Below are 24,230 nucleotides of genomic sequence, written 5' to 3' on the forward strand. Positions count from 1 at the left end.
GCTGTTAACTAAAACGTTTTGATATTCAAGGGATGCAACCCAATCAAACATATATCTAATATAATTAGAATAGTGGCGTGGGTAAACCAAGAACTAACAAATATTGACGTAATTTATATTTTTATCACAAGCTTATAACAATAATTTAACTTTGCTTTTGTAAAGTCTGCTAATAAAATACATCTAGGATGTTTCTGGTTGGTTGCTTTACTTTTGTTTGTTGTAGCACGCCCGCCATCTTATTATAGGTACTTGAATTTATTAATGTATACGTTAAATCCTCCGAGATTATTATCATCCAACTTTACAATTGCCCCCCAAAAACAGCTCCAAACACGTTAAAGTTAATTTTTGGTGTTTTTAGCTTCTTCCTACCGTCAATATTAGTATGTTTTAATATCGTTTAAGTTTTAAGTTAATCATAACCTATTTTTAACAATTACAGATTTTAGATTTGCAAGTTGCAAAACAATTTCAACACATTTATCATCATCATGAGACTAGCACTTTGAATACTTCATTTTCAATTTCATAACCTACTACACATCATCAAATTTTGTTTGGAGAAATTCTGGTAACGGTACAAATAAATAAGTTGGAAATATTTGTATGTGTTGTAGGCGTCCGCCCGCCATCTTGTTGTTGCAACATTTCTATTGAATTACACATTAGAAAACTTTACTTTTATAAATGATAAATAATTAGTATTAAGCGAGGACTAAGCTCATAAGAATACCATTTCGAATAGTGTGTGTATGCAATACAATAGAAAATGCAAGAGTCATCATTGTGTCAGTCTTCCAAAATGACCGTAAATACTAGAAAAATACGCACGTAATTTGTATGCGCATGCGCACACTCCCCCAATAATTATGTACAGAGTGTCCTACGATTACTTTCAATTTTTTTTTTTTTGTAAATCTCTAAATCTTTAAATGTAAAACTAAGTGTAAAGTGTTTCGAAAGTATTGTACGACTACTTTTTCAACAGAATAGGTTCATCCTCCTCGTCGCTATAGTCCTCCTCGCAGAGGTACGTCTTGGACGAGGACTGGATCTCAAATCGCGGCGCTTTTCGCGGCGGAGACATACGTTCCTCCAAACCATCATAGTCGCCATTTACAGAGTTACTACTCGACGACGAGGACGATGGTGAACTGGGCGGACTCAACGCTTGCAGGACTTTCCCCTTGGACTCATTCCACAAATGAGTCAAGCGCTCTTTTCCAAAGAGCAGCAAGAAATTATCGATAAACTCACGCGATTTATCCTCCCAGTTACGGAATATATCCTGGCTGACTTTCTTGCTGCGCGTCTTGAATTCATTCATCTTGTTCTGCACCTTGATCTTCTTCTCGGTGAGATAGGAAATATTAAGTTCTTTGGCTGTATAACCACGGGCAAGATTACGTCGCACGTACATATCATAATCGCGAACAATTCTCGCGACAATATCCGAGGTGGAAACACCTTCAGTGCGCTCAGTCGCGACAAACATGCCCTTGGACTTCCATTTGGCGTACACATCATTACAATCATCAGTGCCATAGGGTAAGTCATCATGCGCAATGAAATCAATCTTGTGTTTTGCAATATACTCTTCGTCCACTTCCCAGGGCGCATCACGGACGATTTCATCTACGTAGCGACAATGTCGTAACGCTTCATATCGTTCTTCTTCGTTCATTACTGTACGACCCTTCTTACTATGAGTCAGTGCATCATTACAAACTAAAAACATAAAATATATCAATAATATTCATATATTAACATGATATTGGATTTTTTTACCTCCAACAATGAGGTAAACGTTGGGGAACACATTCTTCGCCTGCATCAGTTGCCTGGCATGACCCTGATGGAACAAATCATAGATACCATCAGCGTAAACTCGTACAGGTCGTGGAACTGTGCCGGACTTGGCCATATCAAAACTGATGCGCACTGAATAATCACATTCCGCGCGAGTTTTGTTTGCTTCCGCTTCATGGTCAAAGGGTGCCTCCTTGCACAACGTCTGCGAACACAAAACAATACACAATATTAATTTAACAAATATTACGCGTTAGATTTACATAATCTGGGCGATCTTTCGAAGAACGCTTGCGTTTCGGCATGATTCTTGTTTAACAATGACGAGTAAAATGCCAACGCGTGCGGATCGTACGATCAGCTCAAACTAGAGACTACTACAGACGCAAACACGTTATTAGTTAAAGTACTTGAATTTCAATCAAGTATGCCGTTAAACTACTTGAAACCTAATGTTAAATGCTTAACAATTTGATTCGCGCTTATTTTAATACAAATTACATCCGTAATCGTTAATAATTTAATGATATTTGAGGTTATGACGAATTAAATATAAATCTTCAGTGTGAAACAGGCTTTTGGCGTCTTAAATTCGTAATCGGCGCTTGGCAAAGTGCCTGAAACTTTGGCAACTCTACTATCTGTTTCTCTATCACTCCAAACATAATTTATTCATAAAGTATTTGTTATAATATTAAAACAATACACAATCAAGTGTAAATATAGTTAAAATCCACGCCCACGTGTAAAAATGGCGTCCGTTTTTTTCTGCTCAATCAGTTAACCGTCTGTGTTTACGTAATGGTTCATCATCAGAAGAAGAGTCCTCGCTGCTCGTACAAGCAGGCGTGCCAGGGGGCGTAATCGCCTTCAAAACGCGCTGTTTCGATGCTTCGATGTAGCGCGACAATCGATTGCGGTTCCTACCAAAGAGCATTAGGAACTTATCGATGTACTCGTGACTTTTCTCCTCCCACTTGTTGAACACTTCGTCCTTCCGCTCGCCGATATTACGACTAAGCTGCTCCATGCGATTCTTGAAACGCAGTTTCTTCTCCTTGAGAAAGGAGATGTTTAGCTCTTTCGCTGAATAACCACGTGCGAGATTTCTGCGTGCGTAGACATCGTAGTCGCGTACAATTCGCGCCACCAGATCGGATGTAGACACGCCTTCCGTGCGCTGGGTGGCAACAAACATGCCGCGCGCCTTCAACGGGGCGTAGATATCTTCCACATCACCAGATGGATACGGCTCGTCGTCGTGCGCGACAAAATCTATTTTATGTTCGGTGAGAAAGTCCTCGGTGAGTTCCCATGGTGCGTCCCGCAGGACTTCATCCACGTAGCGACAGTGCGTCAACGCGCCGTAGCGTTCTTCTTCTGTGAGAACCGTTTTACCCTTCTGGCGATGCAACATTGCATCACTACAAACTAAAAAACAACAAATAAAGCAAAAATTTTTTAAAACTATTAAAATTGAATCATACCTCCAACAATAAGATATACATTCGGAAAGGCCTGTTTCGCCTGCATTAAAACTCTGGCATGGCCTTGGTGGAACAGATCGAAAGCACCATCGGCGTACATTCGCACCAGCCGTGGGGCGGTACCCGTGGCGGCCATCTCTTTTGTAATACGTATCGTATAATCGCATTCTGCCAGTCGCTGGCGAGCGATAGGATCTGAGCTGAATACGGCCGGTTCATAAAACGTCGGCTAAAATTACGAACATAATTAGAAAATAATTAAAGCAACCATAAAACGAAAAAGCATTTTACAGGTAGAGGTAGACTAAACAATATATAAACAAAGACAAAGCAAATTGAACAAGTTTAAACTAAGCTAGAAAGTTTAAAAATAAAATAACACTCTTGCACAATGTCTATTTATAGAAAATAATCTCGTACAAGTAAATAAAACTAACTGTTTGTCTTATCTGAGTGCAAATATTAGCAGAACTAAACAGGACGACACAATTATGTGAAAAGTCAAATAGAAAGCAAAAAAATTGCATGTTTTATATCAGTGGATAAGTATATTAGGATATTATTATTATATTATTAAAGTGTTATGTCAATGCAAGCAAAAACATGGCATTAAAATAGATTAAAATCAGGCATTTCTACAAAAACATTAAAAACTATTTTTTTAATATATTTTATATTTAACGTGGTAATTAATCGCAATTTTTCTGTAAAAATGTTAAAAATTCATAGAAAAATTGTTTTTCATTAACACGTCCAAATAAAAATTAAAAAAAAACTAAAATAATAAATATTATTGCAAGATTAAGTAAGGTGCAAGAAAGAAAGAAGAAAAGATGCAGAAAACAAGTGCAACTGGTGCAAATGGGAGAATATTACTTTACCTTGCTGGATTAAAAGCAACCACCACACTCGTATGCTTCGATAAGTACGATATCCACTTCACAATCAACAGATGACTCACGATTCAATTACTTCATAACCGCAAAGTGCCGCTAATGAACACTTTCAAAGCAGTGAATTCAATTGCTTTGCATAAAGAAAAACATTATGAAAATGTTTCGTAAATAAGCGCATTTGTTGCTTATATTATAATGGTGGGCATAAAAATTGATTTCATCCAATAATAGAGTTGTTAAACTAATAATTTCCACCTCTGCTCTGAATAAGCCATAACATTCCGATGAAGTCACACGCGTTCACATACAATATAATCGGGTGACCTTAACATTGAGGCTTTATATAACAAGAATATTATATAAACATATAATTCACGGCTTATTGCAAGAAATCACGACTTAGTCATAGTCATAGTCATAGCAAACATTAAATTATGTTGCTAATTTTAACTTGTAGGATTAATTTTGTGCGTATATTAAATATGTAGATCGAAAAGAACTGTATTGAGATCATTTTGTTTACGATGTGTGCAATTTGTTTGTTGTTAAATTGCTGGAAGTGTATGCTTATCGATAAGAGCGGCGAGACGGACGCTAGAAACGTGTCATTCACGTATTGATCAATGAAATCATTCGATGTGTTCAAAGTAAGCCATGAGCGCACGTAAGTATCAATATTGATAAAATGGGTGGTAATTTGTGGAAATAGACGTTATCACGATATTTCAAGTTTATTCCAGGCAAACTAGTAAATATATTATATTAGGTTTTGTCTACTTTTTAGTAAAAATTTGTTTAATTTTTATCATACTAGATGAAATTGACATTAGAAAATAATCAATTTTATTTTAAAGCAAAGAGAAATGCTAATAATGCACTTTAGCGTCATCTAGGATTCAATTCTTTAGCTATAAATATGATTGAATCTCTATATACATTTTCATCCCTTATTTAACACCCTTTAGGTTATAATTTTTGATATTTTAATAGTTATTCTGCTATTCACAGTCTAGACAAACACAACAAATCATAAATCATCAAAATCTGTCCAACCGTTCTTGAGTTATCAATGATGTAACTAACCAGACTTTGTTTTCATTGAGATCAAATATGAGAAAAAAAAATTTTTTTAATTTTTTTTTTCATTAAAATTTGTTTAAATGAGTAAAACTGAAAAACAAAATTTTTGAATGTCATTTTCATAATTAAACAATGCTTAATTAAAATATCAGCCCACATTACAATCCACAAATTGATAACGGTATAGCCGTCTACGATAACATACCCTAAAAATCATGAACAAAGCGTATGTACACGTCAAAAAGTGGCGTGATGAGCATAATTTAACACTCAATTTCAAAACAATACATCACACATTCGCAATAAATTTCAATTTCAAATTTTTACTGATTGTAAAAATTTGGAAATTTATTTCAAAAAGGAAACAACTCTATGGTCGTGTAAGGAAACTATTCAAATTACAAATTTATCAGTTTTAAATGTCACGTCAAGAATGCTACGCAGCGCGGTGACTAGTGACCCGAACCGTAATTGAAATTAAAAACACGGCCTGAGTGGCTAGCTTGCTTCGGTTATTCATAGATTGTCAGGCGGGCGTCGACATTATTGGCGAAATAATACCAAGAATGACTCGGCATACTACCTACGACAGATATACAGAAATGCCACCACAAGAACGAGGAATTTAATCGATAGCCAACAATCGTCGACGTATTTCTTTTGTTCAATTTGTTGTCGATCAATAAATAATTAACAATTCAATCAATCTTCTTTCGTTGTTTGTTAGTTTTACATTTGGGAATAAAATACAAAACAAACACCAGTGGCTTATTCACATTCACATACAAATAAAGAAAGTATTTAGTTTATTTATGATTCAATTGCAATTAATGAGTATTTTATGTACAACTAAATTTTTCCCGCGACTTCGTTCCGGTAGTGTTTAATAAAAATGTCATTCGTTTTTACTGTCTTGTTCTAGACATTGACACATAAATTCTATCAATAAGATTCGCTATTTTATTTTAAAGAAATTAATTATATAAAAAATTACTATTAATGCACTTCAGCGCGCCATCTCGGATTCAACTATTTAACTATAACTATGATTATAGTTAAAGGGCTGTCTTCGGGGTTTTCCCAGCAATTATTCGAATTTTTCTTGCAGTAAAAACCATCTTTGGACTATAACGAATATTAAAAAAAAAGAATTGACCAATTTGGTCTAGGCGTTGTTAAGTTATGCGCTTACCAACAGATTTTGCGATTAATTTTTATATTACAGAAGACAAGGTTATTTCCTTTTTTACCATATCTATCTTCCTTAATTGCTTTAATTTTATGTTGTTTAAGACTTTGAATGTGTCGATTCAATCAATAAGATTCGCAATTTTATTTTAAAGCAATAAGAATTGCGAATAATGGCACTATAGTATTTCATTCCATATTTAACACCCCTTAAATCACAACTTTTGATATTTTAATAGTTACTCTACTATTCTGAACCAATATAAATCCAACAATACATAGATAATCAAAATCGGTTCAGTCGTTCTTGAGTTATAAGTGTTGTAACTCACCTGACTTCTTTTTATTGTCTTTTAGTCTACCGCTACAGTGTCAATAAACTACACAACTGCTATATGCTAATATTCTCCTGCATTCTTTGCAAATTTTTACAAATCTTAACAAAAATCATCCCATTTTCTATAATTTGTTACAAATCACGTCATTAATAACTATAAATATTTCAATGAATTGAAATACTGGAAATTTCCGCTATACGCGCGAGTAAATATCAAGTTCAAACGTACGATTGATGCTATAATTCAAGTACACATAAACACATTTTGATAACAAACGTGTGAAGCTAAACCATCTCAAACTTTTGACCCGTTTCGAGTGCAAGAACACGTCGAGTTGTTAAAAAGTTGTAAACGCGCAATCAACAAAATGTCGATATTATTAGTTATTATTGTTGATTGTTTATGTTATGGCGAGCTGCAAAGTTCGAGTTCAAACTAGCACAAGCTTAATTTCGTGCTTTTTACTGCGGGAAAATTTTTTGTCTAACTGATTAAATTTTATGATCCTTTACAGTTCGGTGTGCATCACGCGAGAGAATAATTTTCACATTCACAGCAGCAACAAATGTGCCATCAATATACTAAATGTAGGTTCTAATTCGTGACGGAGGCGAAAGAGTAAATAGACACGTAGGCCACAAAACAAGTATTTCACATTTCATGCGCATAGCAAATAATAAAGAACGCAATTTCTAATTTTCTAATAATTATAATATAGAAATTGATATTGTGCATTGTGCGAATTATTTTGTACTTTAATTATATTTAAAGAATGTTTTGTTTCGTTTCCAAACAAATGCCGAGTATTTTTAGAAGGAGTTTTGTGAGTGCAAATCGAAATGTTGAGGTCATTTACGTTTACAGATTTTGCGCGTTGGGAGTTTGAAATTATTTTTTGCAAAGTTAAGGGGTACAAAATTATTGACAAATTCGGCACATAATAGGTCGAAGAAACGAGAAAGTAATTAATAGTTTGAGTACTTTTTATTAAAATCAAAATTAATCAATATATAAAACAAATCGTGTTAGTTACATCATTTATAACTCAACAACGAATGGACCGATATTGACGATTTATGATTTGTTGGATTCGTGTCATCCCAAAATAGTAGAATAACTATTAAAATATCAAAAATATGATTTAAAAAGTGTTAAATAAGAGATAGGAAATTGAAATAGAGAATTAATCGTGGTAATAGCTAAATAATTGAATCAAAGATGGCGCTAAATCAATAAAATTGATAATCATATTGATGAAATACACATACTAACTGTTGAACAAGAATCTAAAAATTAATAACATTTTTACTGAAAATTACGAAGACAAAATCCCTCGCAAAAGCTAGTTTATAATAAATTAAACCCAAATTAACAAAGAATATATCCCCTTAACTTCAAACAATTTCGATGTTTTCGATTCCAGTCCAAGCGCAGCATGTCCATATACAACGAAACTAACCTAAAAACTAACACGACTTGTTTCCAACCGGTGAAAGTACGCCCATTGAATACCCATGCCCCGTCTCTTATGTTTTATATTCCATTTATCTACCTTGATGTATCTACATCCACAAATCAACATTCCGCAGATGTATTAAATTAAAAGACAATGCAAAAAATATTTTAGCAAAGTTGTAAAGTAAAAACTTTCGAATTTCAACGCCAGTCGTAATTTTTGTATTTATCGAAGTGAAAAGTACAAAAAATAAATCCAGTAATTTACCGTCTTCATGCAATCATGCATTCCATGTTATTTACTTGTTACAATTACATACTGTAAATTTAAAGCGTTATTATACAGTTTATGTCAGTTATGTAGATATACTTCCGTTATTACCCACAATCTACACATCGTATTGTTTTTCATTCGCGTTTAAATGCGAATAAACCGCGCAACAATGCAAAAAAGCTAAATTATGTCATTTGTGTCATTAATCATTTATTCAAAAATTGCAAAATGTATTGCAACATCAGCATGAACTAGTAAACTTGATTTTTGATTGTGAAATCGTTTAAATTTCATCACAATTTATAAATTAAATATCAAGGTTAAAATGTAACAAAATTTCAAAATAAATAAAAAATCTTAAAAAAAGTTAATAAATCAACTTCCGGAAACATAAATTAATTTAATTTAAGTATAACTTACGATTGTTGAATGCTGAATCAATTTAACCATGTTTAATTTTTTTTTTTTGCGTTAATCAACCGCGGAAATAATTACCGACACGAATCGGAAGTGACCTTCTACCTTCGCAATTATATAACACACACCACACAACTTTTAAAAAGTTAATTTATAAATGTAAAAGTAGCACTGGTAACTGTTCGTCACGTATTCTCGTCTCCGATGAACATTCCGATGCCGTTAAGAATTTGCACCATGCAGTTGTTGAGTTAAGTATACTTAAACTATTTGCGTCGCAAAGAGTTGAAGCCTTTTGCGTGATGCGCACCTCACGACGTTCCGTTACCGACTGAGTGCCTTGTGAATCTTTCCGATAGTCACTTAAGTGTGTACTTTTACTCAAAACTCAGTAGTCAGCACTAACGAGTTTCTAGATTGGAAGAACATCAAAACAACTTAATAATATTGTAAACAATGGTAATGTAAACGCAACAAAATGTGATTACCGAATTATTTTCTCACTTCTTTTACATGTATTTCAATGTAATGTGCAAAGTACATGGAAAACTTTATCTTCAGTCGGTATTCTAATTTTTTTTGGCAAATTATTGATTTTTTATCGCATTGCTTCATTTCAATTTTAAATATTGCTATTGTTTTGATGTTTGTTGGTAAGTAAAAAGATTATTATTTAAATCTAGTTAGACCTTCATGCATACAAATAAAAACACATTAAAATTGTGCTAAAATTTTCGAAAATAATTTCTGTTAGAGATTCGTATGCGTTTGGCTCGTGCGTTTCAATTTACGCTTGACCTAAATATTATTTACGAAGCACAAAAATTGCATACTAAGGACTGACTCCACATGTATTCATTCTACGAAACGATATATGAGCCAAACAGACTCACAATGGCATTATCACAATAGTCAACAACACTACACACAAAAAAATAATAAAGAATTGCAAATGTAGACAGTCATAAACCACACGTAATTATATTTGCATACCGTTTATCAACGTCAGGTACAAAAAAAAAAGTAAAAAAAAATGCAGTCATTTACCGAAGTTGAAAATTGTAAATTGAAATTGAGCGAGAGTTAAAATAGAAGTACACCATGCATTTCTATTTTCAAACCATTCATCACCAATGATAATGGTTGAGTTGGAAAGTCAGAAACTATTTCAGCTATTTCCGGTGACACCAAAACTGACAGTCTACCGAAAATACCAACAACTTTCATCCGGTAAGCAAAAAATACTTTATGAATGGCCAAGGAAGTAAGTACCTTATAATCTTAAGTGCATTAACTTAAGTTGAGTCAACATCAACTTAACAATCGTGTAATTGTTAGTGATTAGATCCACAAAAAAAAATCCAGATTAAACCGATTCATCTAATTAGTTAGTTATAATCTATTGATTAGATAAAATCAGTGATTATCAATATGATGTAAGTATCTAAATAATTACTAATAAATTGTAATTATGCTAAAATTATGTTAAAATAAAAATATTTTTATGAAATCATTTCTTATTCAAATTATGGTCGCCTGGTATTAATTATGACTCACATGATAATTACCAATGGGTCATAATTCAATGTTTTATCACATTTAACTAGAAAAACTTTGCTTTTTTTGCTTTGTCAACATGAAGATAGTGATCATATGATCACTAGCGTAGTGCAGCGAGTTGACACGATTAGCACCGATCGTTACTCACCGGAATCACCGACTGAATCTTGTGATTGTGTCCAGCGCCGAAGAGATTGTCTTCGGACCGGCTGCGTGTTCGCTTCCTCGACATCGTCGTGGTGAGCTTCGCCGACGCAATGCCGCTGCTGGTGCTCGCCGGCGCTTGCACGGCTGGCGTCTGATAATCTACGGAATGACATAACCTTAATTCATACATCTGAATGATGAAATAATGCAATGGGAATTCACTCACCTAACATTTATATAAATATTATAGTTCGGTGTAAAAGTAAAACACTGTAGAAAATGCAAGCGATGTGGTTTTGACGCTTTCGGGATGACGCTAGCAGCTCGGCTGTGGCAACGAAAAACAAAATTTGTTTACTTTTTGCGGCGACATGTTACGTGACGAAATGTATACCTTTTTATTTTTTTCGGAATTCGTGTCGTATTTTTTCTGCTGCTTTGGTGACACTGACACTTTGCGACCACAAGTTCCCGAAGCGAGTTTTTTTGTTATGCACGGACCGCGGGCGCCGGTCAACGGTGCGCTCGCACTTATCACAGTCTCACAACCCGCAAGCAACTCGCAACTGAGTGCGCGACCGAGAGCGACAACTTGCAACTTCGAGAAGCGAGAAATCGCTTACACACGTTGCTGACTACACGTCACCAAAACGACGAACATGAACGAAGCAAAATCAACTCAACTGCCGCCGCGCAACGCAGAAAACTAAATAAAACCGCTGTGCAAGTCGTCCAGCAAGACACAACAACTCGCAATTAACTCATTAGAACACATTAGAGCGTCTAGTCAAGGTTTTACGCTTCAAATATCACCGATAATTTCATTTTAAGCGTTCTGAGCGGCGACATTTCGACGAGTTTTGACAAAACACTCGGTCGTTATGGTTTCTGTAAAATTTTCAACATCATGCGCACGTAGCACATTCAATCGCTGACTGATGAATAACCAATGTTCAATTACAACATGATACACGCGGCTCGCGCGGCAGGCATCGTTTATTATTGATTCACAATGTGAAAACGCTATGAAAGTTCGTGCGATACCATTTTGTGCGCGTGTTAACTCACATTTCATACGCCAGAGGTCGCTTTGCAATTGAACTAGTAAAGACCATTTCACGTGTTCAATCATAATGATGAAAAAGATTATTAACAATGAACACTTTAAATGCAAAATATGATTAATTCTCAACTCATAATTTAACAGACATGTAATATATTAGAAAGTACTGTTGTAAGTGAAGATTATACCCATTTATCTTTGCTATTATCAACGTCAACTTTGTTAGTCATTGTGTGTGAACAAGGCTTTATGTTTAGTATGAAACAACACGAAAACAAACGGAGATAGACTGAATTACGTCATATCGGGTGATTCTCGGAGTTTACGTCGGGTGTGGATGACAAAGTCCACGCGGGAATCGCCCGTTTTAAATTACGGTGCGAGGACGTGCGTGTTTCACATTCATGCTCTATTTATTCAGGACATTCGGTAAGTACAATTCCGTATCGAAAGTCCGGGTTCATCCGAGTGACCCGCGAGCAAACCCGAACAGCTCATCACTTTATTACATCACATCAATTAATAATTAATCTTTATTATTAAAAAACAAATCATACACATTTACGTATTATATCTACGAATTAAATACATATAAAAATAGCCTGCTACAACTCGTGTCGTGCGATTGCCACATATATACAGAAACTTGTAGGAATCTAACGTAGGCAACTTTATTTACACGTCGAAATGGATATGACGTGCGTAAGAGGATTTTTACGTTGGTTTGAAATGACCAGGATAAAAATCAGTCATGCTTGTGATGATTACAATGTTCTGTGGTGATGATGTGAGTGTAATAGGTTAATAAGGGCTGCGGAATACGCCCTGGAAGAGGATTGCTTGTTCCTTTTTGTCGTAGATGATGTAAACGAAAGGATGTTTGCAATTGAAGATGGCAGGTTCGGCAGGTCTGCTCGATCGGAATGAAAACAATACCGTAGCAGCAGCTGCCTTTGTCCCCTCTTCGTTTACTTCGATTTTCGCCTTGTGCAGCGCATTTCCCAGACTAACTTTCTGATTGGTCAGAACTGAAAAGTTGGAGTTTTGTGTGAAGACATCGCCGATGTTCATTCGGTCCAGGATCTAAAACAAATCAAACAAATGCTGTTTATTCCTGTTGTATGGAAACCATTTTGTTTTCAATCCAGGATTAATAAGTGTTGTAGTTTAACATTAATTTATTTTAGTCACTAATATAACATTTTGGCATTTTAAGAATTATCATCGTGTGTCCCTGCAAAACAAGTTAATGTTAACGTTGTTGTGGGGCGTTGGGGGGCTGGCGGAACACGCCCAGAAAGAGGAGCGTGCGCACGCGCCGATTGTAGAGCGCGAAGACGAAGGGCCGATCTGCGCGGAAAGGTATGACAGGTTCGTCGTTCATCATGCGAAACGTGAAGAGAACGGTGGCGGCAGCGGCGCGCGTGCCACGCTCGTCCACCTCCACGCGCGCCTTGTGAATGCCGCGGCCGAGACTCACATCCTTGCGGCCTGTCAACTGCGAGAAATCAGCATCCTGCCGGAAAAGGTTGCCCACACCCATCGCCTCTAGGATCTAACAGGAAAATATTTACACATTTTCAGTTATTTATCCCAACTACCTAATTACCAGTTAATGAGCGTTGATTAGCAAGATTAGTTGTATGCGCCATATTGTCCCAATTCATGGCGTATTTGTGACAGAACTTGACAACAAATTTTAAGGTTATACATATTTTTGCTTGCAGTGAAACGGATAACAAAGTTGCCTATATTAAAATCAAATCCAAATTTATTACAATTTGCTCTTTGACAGAAAACTATTTCGAAAATCAATCCAAGAACAAACCAGGCGCATAGAACTAGAAATTTCAATTAACAGAATATATCAAGACTTCATCGATTTTGTCTTGAAAAAGAAAGAATGCGTTTCAAGGCGTATCGAAATTGGTTTCACCGTGGTCAATTTAGCTTCGGAACGACTGCGCAGTGTCGCCGTGTCGAATCCCCGGACGTGTCTTCTGAATGATGAAATCATCCATCGGACACTTGTCATTCATGTTGATCTGTGGCAACTGGCGCTTCGTGTAAATCTTCTTTCCGTCATCGGCGCGTGGAATGCGTTTATTCATGCGCGCATTCAACACCTCATCGTGATTCAAATCCTTGTATTCCTTCATCAGAGTGCGCATGGTAGGCAACCGCGAAGGCTGGTAACTAATTTTCGCATCAGCGCCATGTTGCTGATGCTGCGCGCGTCGCTGCGGCGTATTGTGTTTAATAGTCACCTCACGATGCGGCGCTGCGAGCGCGTGCTTAGAAATAGGCGCAGCCGCTGCAGGTGGCGTGGCTGTCGTCAAAGGACGTGCGTTCTTCGGCGCTTTGGGAATTTCAGCTTTAGGCTTTGCCTTGACAGCTGCACTTGCAGGTGCAGTCGTCGACACAGTGCTTGAAGCAGTCACATCCAACTTTTGCTTGGGAACGTGAAACAATTTCTTGTTCGCGTTGAATCCGGTAGATGCCGCTTTGCAACTCACGCCCATTTTCTGTGTGGCACAATCCAACCGACTGGGCGGTACTAAGATTTGTTTCTGCGCTTGTTTCACGTGATCGGCAAAACTGATCATCGGTCCCGATTGATTACGCGATGAATAACCCTTGAGGAAGACGCCAATGTTGGTTGTTAGATCACTGCTGACTTCCGTCCCAAACTGTGCTCGCTTCACAGTATTGTTCAGTCTGGCTAGGACCAACGCATGGCTTGCATTCTCATAGTTAAGTAAGCAGTTATTGCTCATATCAACCCTCTCAACAACGGGACCAGAGCCAGATTTTGTGACGTGACTAAGTTTCGCAGATTTCCTGCGTGCTTTCTTCGATGCAGAGCCTGCTCGGTATGACATCTGCTTTTGGATGGTGCTCCGTGAAAGGTTCGACGATTTCGAGTGCCGCTTGAAGAGTGTAGAGACAAAGCCAGACTTCTTCTGCGCACGCGCATTGCTCGCTAGCGTCCGAGACGCCGCGTTCCTGACGGCGGCGGCATGCGCATTGGCGCTATTCGCGCCCCATAATTCCGCCCAAGTCTTGTAGGACATGCGCTGCTTGCGCGATGTCGCCGCTTCGTAGACAGCACGCGCCGCTCCTGACGTACTTGAGTTTCTCGCCGCCGTCAGCTTGAGGTGCGGAGCCAGCAGGGCGATCATGCTGAAGACGCGCGGGGAGGCCATTTTGTCGTCTCGATGAACTTACGTTGAGAAAGTTATACGGTCACAGTGTTGATAACTGCTCGCGGAAAACACGGATAATTTTTGGTAGCCAAGTATTGTACTTGGCAATCGCCGAAAGGGAAATTGTGAGTTGCTGTGCTTGCTGAGATTTTGAGTGCTTTCTATGCGGCCTCGAGCGTACGCCTACAGGTATTGGAATTTCTTACGGATCAATACATTTATTGGAGAATTTAGTAGATTTTCAAAATCGTAAAATTTTGGCGGATTGGATTGAAAATTTTAAATTGTGACGCCTTGCGCGTTTCTTTTTTTAATCAACAAATTCAACGCCAACCCATAACAAAAATTTTGCTCACTGATGAAAAACAGAAAGTATCAGTTTCGATCAAACAAACGGAAAAAAAGTAACCACGGCGACTCAGTAAATTAAACAGTAAACTCAAATGTATGTTGGGTTGCATATTCTCAATCTGCTTTTTTACGTAAAGCCATTGAAAAACGTCTTTATATTAAGTAACAATTCTGAATTGAAATTGACATTAAGCAATAATTGTAATTCCGCCTCAAAACTATTAGAAAATCTGGACATAACCAATTTTGAATCATTGTATCATTGCTCCAAATAACATAACCTCCTTAATTTTGATATTATCAAATAATTGACTAAAGAAAGTAGATGTTTGTAGCAAAATTTGAGTGGGCGGTGTTAATTGTCACCAGGAACTCAGAACAATTAAACTGATCTGTCAGTTATTGCATTACGTCATGTCACTAGTAGGTATACATCATATCCCATTCAAATTAGCATAATAAAATTTCAAATAAGATCAAAAGCCAACCCAGTCGGTATAGTCAAGTAAAGTTGCTAGGACTTAGTTTGTTTTGTATTTCCCAACCAAATGACTAGTTTAACCAGAAAAATATGTCCGAAAAATTATTAAAACCACGCGTAAAGATGAAAATTTGGTAAATTTTTGTTTAAACAACGTCCCAAAAGAATTTTTACTTAAACTAATAAAAAAAGAAACGAAAACACAAAAACTCAAACTTGAAACTCATTGAAATATATAACTATCGTTGTTACTATTCCTTTATTTAATTTCCAAAATGTAAACGCGATGTATAGCTTACTAACGGCGTTCCACGTGTTCCCAAAGTTCGGACGCATATAGGCACTATCTCAGCTCGAGATCCATACACGTAAACTTCGTGCGCGTGAAGAGAAAACCTCAGAGTTGGAGTTACAGCTTATGACAACTCATCAAACACAGCCTCGCGCTTGCGCAATCGAGGCAGGGGTTCCGCCTCCGCCAAGCTCGGCGGCGGCAGCATCGCCTCAGCAGGCAACTTCATCGCCTTAAACGCTGGCAGCGGTTTAATCGTCTCCAGCTCATCGCAGAAATCATCGGCACGCACGGCGGCCTCCTCCAGTTCATAGCCCATATCCGCCTCATCAGAGTACGCTTCATTAATCTGCTCCAGTGACGCATTGGTCTTCGGCAGCGGCCTCGTCGAGAAGCCTCTCAGTTGCTCATTCGACAGATGGGAACCTTGTGGATTGAATGCAGCCGGCACATTGCTCAACAAGTGATCCAGAGCCTTGTTATTCTTGCTGGTCTTTCCACAGATGTAATTGAGGGCCTCATTGCGTGTCAGAGGGTTCTTAGAAGTTTCATAGTGTTTGGCGGAAGGTAACAAAGTGGGCATCACTGCTGGAACAGTCGGGGCCGGGGCAGGAGTTCCAACAAGCTCATCAAGCGCTGCTTCAATGCCCTTCTCAGTATTTTCCTCCAATGACGCGCATTTAACTCTGAGCTTCTTGTTCTTGCAACCGGGCTTCTTCTTATGCTTCTTGTTCTTTCGCCTACCCTTATGCGGGTGCTTCTTATGCTGGTCTTGCCTACCACTGCGTTGCTTCTTCTTATCCTTGGGACAGTCTTCAATCAGAAGACCCTTCTTGGCAAGCTCCTTTCGTTTATATTTATAGAGAATATTATCAATGCGTAGATAATCCTGCGATGAGCGCTTGTTCCACTCTTCTAAAATTCGCTTCGTAGTCTTCTTCCGATGAGATTTATGTGCTTCTCGAGCTTGATTTACCTGTACACCTGGGGTATTATCAAGAATGTGTGAAGAACGATTCCAGACACATCCGTTATTCTTGCTGGCCTCAGGCGTTTTGTACGTGGAAATTAATTTCAAAGCATCTTCGGTGAAACTTCTCTCTTGGATGGCGTTCAAAGTCGGAGGTACAGATAACATCAAAGGTCGTTCGGGATGAAAGTTCAGCATATGGAGACGCGGCGCGCGGGTGCTATACGCCCGGGATCCACCCGGGTTTTGGAATATGGACGAATCCAGATTATTACGTCGGCGGCCTGAGAAGTTAAATCCTGCAGACCTGTTGGCCAACACAGCGATGTAATCCATTTCTCCATGTTTGCTCCGCAAGTGTTCCTCCATGGACCACTGCTGCTGCTGGCCATAGGCAGGTAGATTCTTCGGTTGGAGTTCATCAGCGAAGCGCCGCGTCAGTGGGCGAATCATGAGACGTCGTTGTAATTCAGCGACATCCTCACTCGTTACAGGATCCTCCGCTTTACCAGTTGATGATCCTACCGCTTGCGATGTGCTCATGCAACAACCGCGGAAGCGGCGACATAACGGCACAGTTCGATTGCTCACAGTTTTCACCAGGCTTAGGTTGTTCTGGTTCAGTATGCGCAATGCCATTGCGTTTCGGTACTAGGAATTTTGGTATTTTTTGGTGGGGAGATACGAATTTAGCGAAATAGGAAACACGACATTATTTGGGTGCCAATTTTGGAGTGAAGCCGAAACGGAATAGAGTCGGGTCGTCGTTGGCGACGCCGACGAAACAAGTTCTGCCACATGACGTGCGAGTTTTGTGTGTGTGTGTTTTTAAATAAAATTTGTTTTACTCACCGGCACCAACTCGATCGTACGCTCCAGGTTGAATTTCGGCAGCGAGACGTTGACGGTACGCGGCCATAACTTGCTTTCGTCACCGACGATCTTCTGGAATTGCTCCAGCGTCAACTTCTTTAAAATATTTGCGACGCCATCTTCTTTCACAAATGGCGGAAGGAGAATGAACATACTGATATCACCTCCTTTGTAAGGCAACTCCAGAATGTGAGCACCCAATTCCTCCGAGATATCTATAACACAATAAATATAACCAACAAATTTTAAAAGAATCCACTAAAAACTTACCGAAATTAAAAGATCCTTGTACGTTCATCATGTCAACAATAGTTCTATTCGACGGACTGATGTGAAACACATCCAATTTAGTATTGGCAGCATCAAACTTATTCTCCCACAATCCCTTGAAATACGCCGCATTGGCCAGCACCAGATTTGTTTGTGAATCTATACTACCCGGAGGCAGAATGTCTTTGATCATGTTATGCGTACGTTCTTCAACCCAAGAGTTAATATTACGCCGTGATACATCTGGCGCGTTTTGAAAATCTTGCGTTTGAAGCTCATCCTCGAAAAGTGGAGGAATACACGAACGTACTTGAATATCCTTATCCACATAGATTCGATTAGCGTTGGTAAACTCATAATCTCCACTGCGTTGAATTGATGATAACAATTTATCCAGTTTGTATGCAGAAAACACATCAATTTTACTCTGCAAACAAAAACATGTATATTTGGTTGCCTATAATAAATCACAAACAAATAAGTACCTGTTTTGGGTCGAGTTTGAGAACTTTCTTCAAATACATTTCTGTAGTATTGGAAGAAATAAAGTACGCCATCAATAAAGCATGATACGTGCTGTACGGCGAGAAGAAAATATTCGAATTCGGACTGTGTGCGTTGATGGATTGTAGCAGATTCAGCGAGAACTCCTGCTGGCCGGTGTAGAGTTTATTCTTGCCGTCTGGATTCGGCGTTTGACTGTCATTGTTGGTGAGACAATTTTCTGCGGTAATATGCGCGATGATTGCCGTTAACGTAACGAACAGCAGGTAAAAAGTCCTCATCTTGAGTTCTTGCAACAGAAACACACAAAAACTTTACTTTTGCTTTGTTTGCACGCTGTTTTTAGGAACGATCGCGACGAATTCCACGCACCGACTAACAATACCGGAGCTACTTGGTGTTTGTCCGCACAGGTGAAAGCAGTGTGTCTACCTTGTGGCGATTGACCCAGAAATGTTTCACTTTCTCAAGTTTGACGCAGACGCCGCAACCGAAATGCATGTGATTTTTTAATCGGCATGCAGGCGTATACAATGGCGTCGTAAATATTGAAAATCCGCCATTTTATCATTATGCGTGACTCATCTTTAGATAATTTAAAAAATTATCACGAAAACGTGAACTACAAAAGTCGTCAAAGATGTTTTTGTGTTATTTATTGCAAATTAATCTACAATTCGTGTCTAAAAGTCGTTATACTAAGAAAATATTTGCGCAGTGACTTCATCTTTCGCAAATAAATCAATCTTCCTCATTCCTCATTCAACAGATCCGAAAAAGAAGTCTTGAATGAAAGTAACTTTCCCTTTTCTTTCAACTCATGTTAACCAAAGTAGTAATTCACAAGAATCTGCCTCTGTTAGCAAATGATTCATCCTTGATCAAATAAATGTCATATGTCATTCATGTCCATGTGATGTTTTGAAATTCAATGCGATTCGCCATGGTTACATGGTGATTTACGTCAGCAATGTCATAATAAGTGCGGAAAGTACGCGGATCGATTTAGATTCATTAAAATTCCGAAGATGATGCGGTTAAATAAAAACTTCCCAAAATTGATTATCAACGCCTTGAATTTACGCAACCAAACGTGCTCAGTGGAGTAAACAACAGATTTAACACACTGCATTATGTTAATCTTAACTGCGTTATTTTCCTGGAAATTTATGAGATGAAATGCGTTGCAATTAAAGTTTTACAACTTTTCGTAGAGTTTTGATGCGTAGGAGTGTCGATAAGCCAGGAAACGGACGTTTTTTCCGTGTATTCTGTTTGCCACATTCGCATCGCACGGTTAAACCGCATAATTATCATAATTACATGTTGGTTTCGCCACCCAGGGATTAATATCCTTTTGAATCAGTTTATACACTAGGTTAAACCACTATTCGACTCAAATTGCTTTCAACGCCAACAAAACTTTCGGAATTAACCCAAAAAGCTAATCTTTGTTGTAATTACATTCATTTGTTTGTGTTGCTTTGTTTTTATTTTCATGGATTAGTTTTGTATACGTTTAGAAAGCTTTACGTTGCATGAAAATGTGCACACTGAATAACTTTGAATAATAAAAGAGTTTAACAATAGTTAATCACAATGGCATTGCAGTTTGCTTGGTCAGCAGAGAAAAAAACCGCTTGCACACAATTCGTTTACATTTTACATTGAAGCGCGTTTCGTATTCGCGATTAATTTACATGTGATAATGTGAATTCAAGGTTCTCGGAGCGTTCCATTAAAATCTAATCGCCAATTTAATTGCAAACAAATCGGTCGCGTTATAAATAATTATTTTGTATTTATAACACTCGGTAGATTGTCATGCGAGTGCTATTCATAAAGATTATGAATAGTTTGAACTTGATCCACTATTTTATAATAAATGTTGATTAGAACCGCAAAGTTTATTGGGTCACTATCATTCGATTTATGATTATTTATATTTATACATCAAAGATAAAGTTTAGTTCATTAATTTGTTAAAACCAAAAAATACAGTGTGTTTTAATACAAAACAAAAAAACTACATAGTTTTTATTTGTGTCAATGTGTATATTAAGTAGAGTCCGACCGAAACTGGATTTTAGCCGAAACCGAAACCGAAATTTCGGCCCTGCAATCAGTTTCGGCCGAAACCGAAACCGAAACTAATTTACATAAACATATTTTTCTACTTTTACCTACACATCGCCAGTTTTTTCACGTTTTTTAGACACAAAATCCATTTCGGGAGTAAAGTCCCCGTTTGGTCACTTGATACATAATATAAAATTAATTTAAGTTTCTATGAGCGAACTGAGATGGCAAGTAACGACCGCCATTAGCCGCGAAGTTAGCCGAGCGACGCACGACAATTCACGAAAAGTGAGTTTCGGTGCGGCCGAAAGTTTCGGCCATTTTTGGCCGAAACCGAAACTGAAGCCGAAACTCGAATTCTTGGCCGAAACCGAAACCGAAATTTCGGTCGGTCTCTAATATTAAGTTGCCTATCATTCAAATAATTTTTACTTCAACCGTCTTCTACTTATTAACTTAATAATAATAACATATTACCCTCAAGATAATTCAAATTTAATCATTGTTGCAAAGTTCAACGCGGGGAAATACCCGTTGCGTCAAAACAAAATGGCTACGTATCATACAACGCTTAAAACGCTTAAAATTATGACAATAATATCAACACATCTTAAACGTGCGGTTATTATAAAATTACAATAGTTTAGTCTAAGTTTACCTTGTGTAAGATGCGTAAATTGTTGTTAAATCACCGGTGTGCTGGTGACATGAACGCGATTCACTCTGTTGTCACTGTAAACAGGGTTTTTGCGAGCGTTAATGCGTGTTATTCGCCTGCGCGTTTTTCTGCACGTCTCACGCGAATGAGAGACCGACGGACTGGGCAAGGATTTATAAAATCGACGACGTGACGATGCGGCGATTTCTCACGACTCGCACACAACTCATAACCGGACACCGAGATAGCACCACAACAACACAACAACAACGCTCTCGGCAGTCGAGAGAGGAGCAAAACAGAAATTCCCCACTCATAAAAACTACACAATACTTGCAATGTTAATGGTAAGTATTAATACATTGAAAATTTACCTGAAATTTTACTTTTACCTGTTTTCATAAAAGGCATAAATAAAACCAGTATTGCTTTAAAATAAAATCTATGTTATTTTATTTACATTATTCTATTTAATTTAATATTATATTGATATATTTATGTAAATAATTATTTAAATCCAGTTATCGAATGGATAATGCGGTAATTCAGCCAATTCCGGAGCCTTGATTGCGCGGAAATTCACATTGAATGAATTAATCTGTTGCATTTCTTCAGCGGAGAGTTGAAACTCGAACACATCGATGTTTTCACGAAGACGCGTTGAATTCGTCGATTTTGGAATGGGTACAGTGCCGAGTTGGACAAGATGGCGGAGGAGAATTTGCCCAACGGACTTGTTATGCTTCTGCGCGATTTTGACAAGTGTAGGGTTTTTCCAATCCAGCATCGGCTCATCAGATTTCGCCCAGGGCCTAGCTGGGGAGCTAAACGGACTGTATGCAGTGACAATTATGTCATGCTGTTTACAAAGTGCAATCATTTTCTCTTCGGTGTTGAATAGATTTACTTCAATCTAGAAAAGAATAAAAAATAAAAAAATAAATATTTTAAATTTTTGTGTTTAAAAATTTATTTACCTGATTTGTGACTGGTTTAATGGTGCAATTGGCCAAGACCCTTTCAATTTGTTCTTTGTTGAAGTTGGAAATACCGATGGATTTCGCCAGGCCCAGTTTAACACACTCCTCCATACCTTTCCAAGTTTTGACATAGTCGTAATCATATCCCACTGCGTTCTCGAACGGTAACAAAGAATTGTAAGGTCCGACGGTTTTAAGTGCGACTGGCCAATGCACAAGATACAAATCAATGTAATCCAAGCCGAAGTTTTCCAATGATTTGCGGCATGCGTCTACGACTTTATCTTGCTCGTGGAATGTGTTCCAGAGTTTGGTGGTGATGAATAATTCTTCACGTTTGACAATTTTCGCGTCCAAAATAGCACGGATTCCTTCGCCGATTTCCTTCTCATTGCCATACACCATAGCGCAGTCAATGTGACGATAACCCACTTCAATAGCGGCGTTTACAGCTCTTCCGACTTCTCCAGGTGCGGACTAGGTAAAAATTATAACATTTTATTGATAACTAGCGACCTGCCCCGGCTTCGCACGGAAGTAAAAAACCGCATCAAAATCCGTTGCGTAGTTTCAATGATTTAAGCATACAAAGAGACAGACAGAGAAAGCGACTTTCCTTCTCCAAACAAAAACATCAACCGGTCAACTTCAACCCACACGTACACACATACACACGTCTATGCTTGGAGGGGGAAGCTACGAAGCATCGCACAAAGAGCAGACGGGAATAATCGAAAACTTTGTATTTACGACATCACATTAGAAACCTCAAAAATAACAGTACTTCTCCACTATTTAATGGATGTTATTATACATACAAACCTTCCTCTTGAATGACTCTATCTATTAAAAAAAACGGCATCAAAATCCGTTGCGTAGTTTCAAATATTTAAGCGAACAAAGGGACCGGAAAAAAAGCGACTTTACTTTATACTATGTAGTGATGATATTACAAAAATTCAAGCAAAAAGAATAAATTTAATACGTTTAAACAATGTTGCAGATTAATATATTGTTGTTATTTAATTACCTGCCAAGTACCAAGGCCGAATGCGGGCATTTCCAGCCCATTGTTCATTTTGATCGTGGGCGCCTTCATAATGTCTACAAAAAACATAAACATTTATTTATTAATAAAATAACAAGTTTTTAGTGAGTATACAATCATTACGCTGATGAATATTGTGATTTTTTTGTTTGTTAAAAATTGTTTTTTATAACTTACTTGCTGAAATTGAGCGTAGAATCGTTGGCTGAAAGTTGAGCAATTTAGGCAGCTGCGTATTGAGTGTGAGGAGTTTGCGCACGTTCATTATTATATCGGCGGCGAACTGCAATTATCAATGATGTATGTAATATAAACGTCTAGAATTTTAAACGTAATACTTGCGTGATCATTGCATGTTTACATATCATACAAGTGGCTTGCATAGTAAAAAGCAATAATATCGCAATTTATATTATGAGTGGATGAGTTTTCATTTTCAATGATTCGATAAGTGATCAAGTGTAGAACAAATAAATACAACTTCATTTTATAGAGATTGTGTAGATATGGTTGCATAAGATAAAAGAGTTGTAGAGTTTTGATTGCTATTTGAGATTACTTACCGGTTTTGACTGCTTGGTTGAAGATGTTTGCACTTTGAAAAATTTAGCAAGAATAAATGCATTTCCGACCCTCTTCTATTTATATACGGTCAGTGTGTTTACCTTTTTTTTCTCTGGACAATGACAATGGAGAGGGTAACAAAAAGGTTTTGCCTGCATTTTGAGTGGAAATTTCCGTTCTTTTTGAGTTTTGAGATTGCAAAAAGTTCCATAGCAGTGGAAAGTTTTGAAAAAAAAA

At 37.6% G+C, this 24,230-nt stretch overlaps 3 protein-coding genes across 8 annotated transcripts; all 3 read right to left on the minus strand.

Annotated features, from left to right (window-relative positions):
- Positions 1–101: 101 nt before the first annotated feature.
- LOC135795270 (choline-phosphate cytidylyltransferase A-like) lies at positions 102–11,665 on the minus strand. 5 transcript variants are annotated; one of them, XM_065306887.1, is made up of 5 exons: positions 11,049–11,665; positions 10,881–10,982; positions 10,656–10,813; positions 1,792–2,017; positions 102–1,731 (listed from the first exon to the last, which is right to left on the minus strand). In XM_065306887.1, exons 2-5 carry the CDS (start codon positions 10,885–10,887, stop codon positions 977–979), a joined length of 1,146 nt encoding a protein of 381 aa, XP_065162959.1. In that variant the 5' UTR covers positions 10,888–10,982; positions 11,049–11,665; the 3' UTR covers positions 102–976. The 5 variants fall into 5 exon arrangements, with proteins under 5 accessions (XP_065162959.1, XP_065162962.1, XP_065162961.1 ...); XM_065306888.1 differs by lacking the exons at positions 102–1,731; positions 1,792–2,017 and adding exons at positions 2,457–3,243; positions 3,300–3,528 and having other exon boundaries at positions 11,049–11,649; XM_065306890.1 differs by lacking the exons at positions 10,656–10,813; positions 10,881–10,982; positions 11,049–11,665 and adding an exon at positions 8,951–9,870.
- A 567-nt stretch (positions 11,666–12,232) lies between these two features.
- Positions 12,233–21,661, minus strand: LOC135796613 (serine protease inhibitor 88Ea-like). Of its 2 annotated transcripts, XM_065308706.1 has the most exons (6): positions 21,402–21,661; positions 18,646–18,953; positions 18,161–18,587; positions 17,870–18,105; positions 13,009–13,272; positions 12,233–12,800 (listed from the first exon to the last, which is right to left on the minus strand). In XM_065308706.1, exons 2-6 carry the CDS (start codon positions 18,943–18,945, stop codon positions 12,519–12,521), a joined length of 1,509 nt encoding a protein of 502 aa, XP_065164778.1. In that variant the 5' UTR covers positions 18,946–18,953; positions 21,402–21,661; the 3' UTR covers positions 12,233–12,518. The 2 variants fall into 2 exon arrangements, with proteins under 2 accessions (XP_065164778.1, XP_065164777.1); XM_065308705.1 differs by lacking the exon at positions 13,009–13,272 and having other exon boundaries at positions 21,402–21,658.
- A 165-nt stretch (positions 21,662–21,826) lies between these two features.
- LOC135796614 (aldo-keto reductase family 1 member B1-like) lies at positions 21,827–24,135 on the minus strand. Its single transcript, XM_065308707.1, has 5 exons — positions 23,993–24,135; positions 23,607–23,712; positions 23,412–23,485; positions 22,379–22,858; positions 21,827–22,314 (listed from the first exon to the last, which is right to left on the minus strand). Exons 2-5 carry the CDS (start codon positions 23,692–23,694, stop codon positions 21,913–21,915), a joined length of 1,044 nt encoding a protein of 347 aa, XP_065164779.1. The 5' UTR covers positions 23,695–23,712; positions 23,993–24,135; the 3' UTR covers positions 21,827–21,912.
- Positions 24,136–24,230: the final 95 nt, after the last annotated feature.

This window comes from Atheta coriaria, unplaced genomic scaffold, assembly GCF_025399875.1.
Source record: "Atheta coriaria isolate IRGN ID8LTWV9N9 unplaced genomic scaffold, Caltech_Dcor_3.1 hic_scaffold_7_pilon, whole genome shotgun sequence".
Classification (NCBI taxonomy): Eukaryota; Metazoa; Arthropoda; class Insecta; order Coleoptera; family Staphylinidae; genus Dalotia; species Dalotia coriaria.

Bases quoted from the DNA above. Each gene is read 5' to 3' on its own strand.
- LOC135795270 (XM_065306887.1), bottom strand. The intron at 2,018-10,655 runs GTGAGTAACGAT...TTGTGTTCGCAG, and splicing joins AGATTCAGTCGGTGATTCCG to ACGTTGTGCAAGGAGGCACC. The intron at 1,732-1,791 runs GTAAAAAAATCC...TTATGTTTTTAG, and splicing joins CGTTTACCTCATTGTTGGAG to TTTGTAATGATGCACTGACT.
- LOC135796614 (XM_065308707.1), bottom strand. From the start codon at position 23,694: ATGAACGTGCGCAAACTCCTCACACTCAATACGCAGCTGCCTAAATTG. The intron at 23,486-23,606 runs GTAAGTTATAAA...TGTTTTTTGTAG, and splicing joins TCTACGCTCAATTTCAGCAA to ACATTATGAAGGCGCCCACG. The intron at 22,315-22,378 runs GTAAATAAATTT...ATTCTTTTCTAG, and splicing joins TTAAACCAGTCACAAATCAG to ATTGAAGTAAATCTATTCAA.
- LOC135796613 (XM_065308706.1), bottom strand. From the start codon at position 18,945: ATGAGGACTTTTTACCTGCTGTTCGTTACGTTAACGGCAATCATCGCG. The intron at 18,588-18,645 runs GTACTTATTTGT...TTTTGTTTGCAG, and splicing joins TCAAACTCGACCCAAAACAG to AGTAAAATTGATGTGTTTTC. The intron at 18,106-18,160 runs GTAAGTTTTTAG...ATTGTGTTATAG, and splicing joins ACAAGGATCTTTTAATTTCG to ATATCTCGGAGGAATTGGGT.